Raw genomic sequence first — 8,971 nt, forward strand, 5'->3', positions numbered from 1 at the left:
GTTGATTTTTGAAATGGTTTCCTTGAGGTATGCCATTGAGGCGACTGTTGGATTTAGCTTGCTTTTGAATTGATTTCTGGTTTTGAGCTGTTGAAAAGGAATGAGAAACGGTTTAGTTGGGACCAGAACCGAGTGGCAAAAGTCCAAGTTTTAGGGGAGGTGCTGCCGAAATTTCCATAAAATCCGAGTCTTTATTGAAATGTTGTCTGGAAAATGATGAGTTAAAGACTTGTACTATTTTATTTGAATTATCGAGAAAAGGATGATTCATGCTTTCGAAATGAATTAATAAAGAGGAAATTATGATTTAGTCTTGCTTCTTAAGAAAGGCATTGTATCTCTTTCAGGGGAAGATTATTTAGATGAAACTTGTGTTTTAAAGCTGTTTGGATGTGAAAAGGGTTTATGCCTTTGAATTTGACTTGGGGTTTCAATTAAAGAAGTTTCAATGGCTTTGAAAGAACCTGAATGTCTATTGACAAGTTTCATTTTGAAATATTTTGAGAAAGGTTTTAAGTGCTCTGGTTGGAATGAGGTGGACCGATGGTTGATTTCGGTTTTTGTGTTTCTGGTTTGGAAAAGTATGAAATGCTAATTTGGTTCAACATGGTTAAACCTTTTTGAAAGGCTTTTTGAGTTTTTGAGAATTGAACGGTTCCTCTTTTAGAAAAGATTTCCGACTTTACCTTTATTGTAAACCGTTATTTTTGAAAAGAGGCATAAGACGGTTATAAATCACTGGTGCGGTTATTTTCACGTATCCTATTACAGTAATTCCCAAAAACCCTCTACTGAGAACCCTTTCGAGGATGATGTTCTCACCCCCCTACATTTTTTCCCTTTCAGGATATGGGTGCAGAAGTTACGAAGAGCTTATTTAATTGTTGTTGTGATGCTCTATATTGTTTTAGTTATGGTTTATTGTACCCTCGCCTTTATCTTGATATAATCTGTAAGAGGGATATGAATTGTATTGGATTATGTTTGTAATATTACTTATATATATGTATGTATATATATGGATGTACTCTTTATGAGTTTTTGTAAGTTGTATGGTATTTATGGATGTACGTTATCGAACGAAAGAATTTTTGGGAGCGGTATTGCGGTTTAAAGTTTCAAACAGGCTCATATTTTAGTATTAAATAGTATAAAAGTCATCGTAATGTCCGAGCTATCAGAGTCGCGCAGCCGGAAGTGTGAGCTTTGGTAGTTAGGGTGTTACACAAGCTAACTTTTAAAAAAAATTCTTAGGCTGTGTTTGTTTTTGAGAATAGGACAAGACAAAACACTGAGAACAAGACATAAATGACAAAGACACAGAATTTAGTATTCTTGTATTCTGTTTGGTGATAAGATAGAATAAATTATGAAAATTTATTTTATTCTCATTTTATAATAATAAAAAATATAATTATAAAAAATTAACAAGAATAATAAAAGAAAAATAAAAAATAAGTTGTGTACTTTATTAGTATCTATGTATCATTTTTGTTAGAATGAACACAAAATATAATAATTTAGTATCTTTAAATATAATGTTTCTATTTATGTTTTATCTATCAAATACAATTTTGTATTTTTGTGTTATTGTCTCATGTCCTGTCACTATAAATAAACACAATATTAAATACTTTTAAAAGTACCTTAACTTTAAAAAATTACAAACACAAATACATACATAAACTTTTTAATTTACCAAAAATAAAACAAAATATTTATGCTTTTGAAAAGTATAAATGTCTCTTAAAAAAAATAAAGTGAAATAGTGGAACCTACAGTATCATTACACATGCTATAAATTAATCTTGAAAATTTATCAGTACTGATAAAATAAAAAGTTATAGAATTAATTACAATTGAATTTTAAAACTTGTGTATGTTCTAAATCTTAATTTGAAAATAATTAGACTTTGCACTTTTTCACTTTACTAATATCATTCTTTATATATGGGATTGATCCATCTTCATATATTTATAAATGTATGTTTACGGGACATTCAGTTTAAAGTGTTGGGTGAATATGAAGTTAGATTTTCCATATAATGATTCCAATATACTCTCAAGGACCAATACGATGATGACACATATTTTAGGGGAGAAAAACATGATATTACTCTTCCAATTTTTTTTTCACAGGGCATGATTTACTTTGCTTTAATTAATTAAATAATTAATTAATAATTAATTAAAATGTGTAGCCAATTGTGTAATTTTGTATAGGTAAATATAGCACAAAGTGCTTGGCCATCTCTATAATAGCGAAGTATCCATGCAATAACCATGAGCCATGTAATTAATAAAAAGCTTACCTAGAACCCCAAGATGATAACTGAGTGGAAATTCGGAGGGCTCTAATTTTCTCATTATGGTTCTTTCTTTCATAAAACAGTACTCAGCCCAAGTGAATACTCCAAGAACCAAATCACCTTTCACGAACTTATTGTTACCAGAAGTCACAACTTTTCCAATAACAGGACCATCAATTGCCTGGAAAGTGAATACATCAACACATAACATTTGAAGCCGAGGTAGGGAGAGGCAAAATTAAAGGAGACACTTTGGACATAATAATGATCTTCTTGCAACATATAATTAAGGGCCAATTTAGTAAAATTTTTACTTTTTAAATATAATGATTAGTTTTTTAAAAGATAATTTTTTGAAAAATCTTGCTACTACACATTCAAATTTTTAACTAATTTAGTCTAAATCTAAAAAAAATCAGTTTTATTAGTGAGAGTATGAATATACGTTTTAACTATCCCACTGATGTTAATATTCATTCTTCTTCTTTACTTTTTTTTTTTTCATTATCGTTTTTTTATTGTTGTTGTTGTATTTTTTTCTTTTCTTCCTCCTCTTCCTATTGATTTTGCAACATCATATGTATTTTTTTTATTTTTTTATTTTTATTCTTATTAACAAAGTAAAACAAGAAGAATCATGAGAAGATAAAACAAAAAAATAAAAAGAAGAAGAATGAAGAAGAGTATGAAGGTTGTAGTAGGCTTAGAGAAGGGGAATTGAATCTATGCCTTTCTTTTAAGTTACTGAAGTGACCCTTTAAAGCAAACTTTGAATTCTGATTCTGTTTGAACTCAGCAGCGGAAATTTATGAGACAATTTATTTTTGTCTCATGAATATCAGAAAACAGAACATAGCAGAGAAGAGAAAAGCTAACACCAGTATGTATCCTGGTTCGATTGCCATGTGCTATGCAACCTAGGTCCAGTCTCCTCCACAACAATGGAAGAATTTCCACTACAGTTAAAAGTATTACATACACCAATTCCACAGGATTGACCCAATCCTTTCACACTCAAGTTCTAACTTAACTTGACATTGGCTATGCTAATACCTAACTCTTCACTCTTAGTGCTAACCCAACTAAGGAAGAGATACCTCACAGGTACAAGATACAAGACATAGACATACCTAAAGAAATCTAAAAATAATTCTAGGCTTTTCTCTCAAGTGTATCTCTCAGCCTTTTTCCGCTCATGGCTTTTACTTGAGCTCTCTCAATATGCCTTTTCTCACAAGAAATTACAGAAAGATAAACATTGAAAAGTACATTACAATCTGTAAAACATGAAGGAGATTGACTTCATCAACAGCCTCTTTGCTATGTGATAAACCAGTTTGCATGTCTCTGATTTAGTTCTTCATTTTTGGCGGAATGCTTCTTTGAAAGAGAGCACTGTCCAAGTAAAGGAACTTCTTCAGAGAACTTCTTCATAGAACAAATCTCAATACTCTGGGTTATCTCTCCTTGGCTTCTGAATGAACAGCAAACCTCTTTTATCTTCTTGCATGTTGCTTGGTTGCTCTTCCTAGGTCAACTTCTTGAGTATTGTGCTTCACCAACCCACGACATCACTTTTTCTTATTAATCCTCAGAGTAAAAACTTTGCTTCTGACTTCCCTTGATTGACCGAAAGCCTCAAGACAGCAAACACAAAAGGATCTTTCAATGGTAAACCAGATCTCAGCCATTGAGAAGTTACTTGGTCCCCAAGTATCACTTGTGACCGTAGATACACAGCAGATTAGGGTAGAAATCAAATTTCCCTTGTATGCCATTTTCGGACTTGTAGAGAGTTGGGAAGAAGAGAATAAGGCAGCTTTCATGTAATAAGAATTGGTTTACCTTTAACCTGTGCTTAAGCTTGATATGGTTTGATTTTTCTTATTTGACCTAAACCCTTCTTGTATAATCTTCTCTTTCTTTCTTCTTTTGTGAGTAGCTTAGGGAAGAAGCTCTCTCTTCTCACTTTTTCTGAGTTCTGACCACAGCAGGCAAAAGTGTACGTTGAGTTGGTGAAAGCAAGTGAAGGAAAATTTGCTTGCTGAATATCAAATCGGGCTTGAGTATACATTCAAGTTCAGCCCATTAGATATCTTGCTTTGATTTTCTTTGGGCTTCCATTTGCTTTATAGCCCGCCAGCCTTGTTTATTGATTTCATTTAGTTTGGGCTGCTAGCTTTTATATTGGGCTGTTGCAATGTTGAGTTTTGGCCTGCAACATATAATAAATAATTAGCAACATACAATTATAAACAATCAATATTTAATTATTTATTTTACCCAATTAAATAATGTTTGTCATCACTAATTAATTTAGTTAATTTCTTAACTCAACAATCTCCCCCTTGATGACAAACATATTTAAGCAATAATCAAAAGGAAATGAATTTTAGTAAGGTTTAGGAACTCCCTTTGATTTTTGTTCTTTGCTTTTATGTTGCTCCCCCTTTGCTTTTCAAGATTAGCTCCCCCTAGATTTATGCTCTTCTCTTCTTTCCTGTTTACATATGCTTATTTGGAACCAAACAAATACTATGTACTAACCAAAGATGCAACAAACATTAATATTTTTAAGTTTTAGCCAAAACAGAGCATTAACTTATCAGGGTCAAAGCAACAACGTATCATAAAGCAAAGTTTTCATCCTCATGCCAAGATAATCACAACAGTTCTCAACATTTGCAAACATTTACAAATCAAGATTATTAAAATCTGCAGCAGTCAAACAAAAAACAAAAAAACAGTGACCAAAATCAACTTTAGTCAATTTGACATTCAGCATTCCATCTATTGATTCACAATTAAGATTAAAAAAAATCACCATTCAGCACATTTAGTAATTCAGAGATCAGAGAGGCTATTACTCCCCCTTTTGTCATCAAGGGTGGATAATAAACAAGATCAATAAAAACATAACCTTAAAACCTGCAAGAAGGTATTAGAACACAGTGCAAAATATCTAAGAAGTTTAAAAGTAATTTGCAGCAGTTGTTAAGGTATTACAGTCATCCAAAAATAAGAAACATAAGTCCTAAGGTAGCAAAATGAACAGAATTCATGAGACAAAAACAGCAATTAGCAGCAGCTTCATGTAGCATCCTAGGCATCCGAAGCATTTCCCTCCGAATCAACTTCTTCATCAACATCAGTGGCAGGGTCTTCATCCTTTTGAAGGTTATCAATGAAAGTCATGAACATAGCCACTCTATCTCTTGACTTACGGAGGAAATTCTCGTGCTTGCTTGCTAGCTTCCTTTGCTCTTTGCTCATAGCAATCAAGTGATTTGATTGGGAGACTGACGATCGATTTTTCTATTGGTAAAGAAATATAAAAATATGATCGCGTTGTAAGTATAGTTTCTAAACCAATAGAAAACTCTTTCGTACAAACGTTTTGGTTGTCACAAGTAACAAACCCCTTTAAAATTGATAACCGAAGTATTTAAACCTCGGGTCGTCTTCTCAAGGAACTACAGGGAGGTATGTTCTTATTAATGGTTATGAGTTTTGTAAATTGGGGGTTTTTGAAAGTAAGAGACAAGTAATTTAAATGACAAATAAAATAAATAAATGATTGTAAAATAAACTCTTGGCAATGTATGAAAATTCGGAAGTCCTATCCTAGTTACTCCTATGAGAATGGAAGTTAATCCCACTTAGTTAACCCTTATGAAAGCAAGGGAAAGTCAAGTGAACTAATTAGTTAGATTCCCAAGTCCTAGCCAACTCCTAAGGAAAGACTAGAGTTAGTGGAATACCAGTTAATTTAGCCGACATAACAACCAATCACGGATAGTTGATAACTCAAGAGCTTCCAGTTAATCAATTAAAGCCAAGAATATAAAAAGCTAAATAAGAATCATAAACTGAAATACCTCAAATTATATTAAATAGAATATTCAAATCTAACATGGAAAGATTCATAAATTAAATTGGAAAAATAAATAAAAGGAACATTGAACCTGTGATGAAGAAGAAATAATCCTAAATCCTAAAACTAAATTCTAAGAGAGAGGAGAGAACCTCTCTCTCTCTAAAAACTATATCTAAAACTAAAAATTATGAATTATGAGCTGATGATTATGAATGGATGCATTCTCCCACTTTATAGCCTCTAATTTGTATTTTCTGGCCCGAGAACTGGGTCAGAAACAACCCAGAATTTGCTGGTTTCGAATTCAAATACGCTGGTTTTTTGCCACTGCGATGCGTCCGCGTAGATCACGCGTTCGCGTCACTTATAGTCAGGAAAACTATGACAAATTATATATCCAATCGAAGCCCCAGATGTTAGCTTTCCAACACAACTAGAACCGCATCATTTGGACCTTTGTAACTAAAGTTATAGCCGTTTGAGTGCGAAGAGGTCAGGCTGACAGCTTTGCAGTTCCTTCAACTTCTTGTATTCCTTCCACTTTTGCATGCTTCCTTTCCATTCTCCAAGTCATTCTTGCCCTGTAATCTCTGAAATCACTTAACGCACATATCAAGGCATCTAATGGTAATAAGAGAGGATTAATATTAGCAAATTAAGACCAAAGAAGCATGTTTTCAATCATAGCACAAAATCAGGAAGGAAAATATAAAACCATGCAATTTATATGAATAAGTGAGTAAAGAGTTGATAAAAACCACTCAAATTAGCACAAGATAAACCATAAAATAGTGGTTTATTAGAGACAAACTCCTGAACAACATCCTTGACAACATTCAACAGGGCAAATTTCTGGCCAGTAGAGATGGAAGTGCCCTCGATGGAAGGAGGAGGAGATTCCTCAGGGATAAAGTCATCATCATCATCATCCAATACCACTCTTTCTGAACGAGTGGGTCCCTTTTACTATTTCACTGAACTACCCCCTTTTAGATATGAATGTATGTTTTCATAATCTTCATTTGACAGGTCAACATCAAAATACTCAAATATGCAAGTTAGAAACATGCCATAAGCTAGTGCTTTATCTTTCTCACTTCTAACAGAATCAAACATGTATCTAGCCATCAAATAGGCAAAAGAAATTTCTGTTTTCGTGATTAGGGCATACAAAACAAGTGTGTCTGTGTAAGAAACCCTTTGATATGAACCACTTTGAGGAAGTAAAATGTGGTTGACAATTCAGTGCAACTGAGCACGTTCATATCCTAGGGCTTTGTGAGTGGGTGTGATGCTATCAATTAAGGAAACATGTTCACAAATGTGAGCCAAAGCATCATGGTAAGAGATACTAACTCCTTCATCCTACTTTACAGACGTATAAGCACACGGCCCAACATCAGTGTACTTTAAAGAATCACTGATTGTTTCATTATTTAAAATAATGTCTCTGTCCTTAACATAAGAATGCACACTTCCTTCATGGTAAGTCATATTTGCAAAAAACTCTTTGACCAGCAGAGGATACACAAGTTTTTTATTTTAAAAAGGTAATTTTAGTCTAAAAATTCCAGATTTTCAACAAAAGGGAAACCTTTCTTTTTCAAAGCAGGTAAATCAGCAAGAAAAGAGGGACACATAGTACGGTACTGAATAACTCTTTGTGAACGCAATGAAACAGACCTTGGCTTAGATTTTGTTGTCTCAGGAATAGATTCTTCAGCAGCAGGGCGCTTGCCCTTGGATGAGCTTGGTTTCGAGGAGCTTGGTTTGGAAGGCATTGCCTTTGGTGGTGGTGTTGGCTTGGCAGAGGTAGGATACCTTGGTGTGGTCTTGGTCCGCACCATGGGATCAGTGCGAGGAGGAGATGTAGGAGGAGAAGGTGAGGGAGTGAAGGTCTGAACTCTTGAACGAGTAGAAGGCTTCGGTTTTGATGGGAGTTTGAGGATCTTTTCACGAGGAGGCCTTTGTGGAATGGTTTTCTTCCTCATGTGGGTGGTTTCTTCATTTTGAGGGAAGAGAAATAATAAAGGTGGTGAAGAAACTAAAAGGTTTGAGGAGAAGTTATGGAGGGAAGAGAGGGAGTGTTGGTAATCGTACCCAAAAAGATTTTCTAAAACCATGCAACTTCATCACCATCTGATTTGACTTGAAAATACATGACCTCATAAAAAGAAAGATTTTATTTGATTTTAAAATAAAAAAGAAAATTAATTTTAAATTTTAAAAATCCCCTTTTAAAAATTAAATCAACCTGAAAGCTTTTTTGGACAAGAAACCGAAACACACAAGCTAACAAAAAACAAATATTAAAAAATGTAACATTCATATTGGGCTCAGAGGTGGTTTGAATTAATGAAACACATAGGACCACCCATGATCTGATTTTTGAGGTTGGCCCATATCAACTTTCACTTGCAATAAGTCCAGAACACGCTGATTGAAGGGAAGGTTCTTCACATGCCCAGAATTGTCTCATACCTGTTTATGAGACAAAAACTCTAACAAACACATCAGCAATTTTTAAACAATAAATCATATCTTAGAATTCCTAGGCTAGTCCTAAGCATACAAAATCTGTCCTCAGCAAGTGGTTTTATGAAAATATCTACTAATTGTTCTTCCGATTTAACAAATTGAATGCTAATATCTCCTTTTTGGACATGTTCTCTTATTGAGTGAAATTTCACTTCAATATGTTTAGTCCTAGAGTGCAAAACCGGGTTTTTAGAAATATTAATGACACTCATATTATCACACAACAAGGGAATATTTTCAGCATTTA

General features: G+C 33.6%; 1 protein-coding gene across 1 annotated transcript in view; it reads right to left on the bottom strand.

Annotated features, from left to right (window-relative positions):
* LOC107615294 (2-alkenal reductase (NADP(+)-dependent)-like) overlaps positions 1–8,177 on the bottom strand; it is a 91,371-nt gene extending 83,194 nt beyond the window's left edge. Inside the window, exons 1-4 of the mRNA XM_021111828.1 lie at positions 7,870–8,177; positions 5,383–5,477; positions 5,230–5,237; positions 2,313–2,490 (exon numbers count right to left, since the gene is read on the bottom strand). Coding sequence (XP_020967487.1) covers positions 2,313–2,490; positions 5,230–5,237; positions 5,383–5,477; positions 7,870–8,177 — 589 coding nt within the window. The remainder of the gene's footprint in view (positions 1–2,312; positions 2,491–5,229; positions 5,238–5,382; positions 5,478–7,869) is intronic.

Source organism: Arachis ipaensis, chromosome B09 (assembly GCF_000816755.2).
Source record: "Arachis ipaensis cultivar K30076 chromosome B09, Araip1.1, whole genome shotgun sequence".
Lineage (NCBI taxonomy): Eukaryota > Viridiplantae > Streptophyta > Magnoliopsida > Fabales > Fabaceae > Arachis > Arachis ipaensis.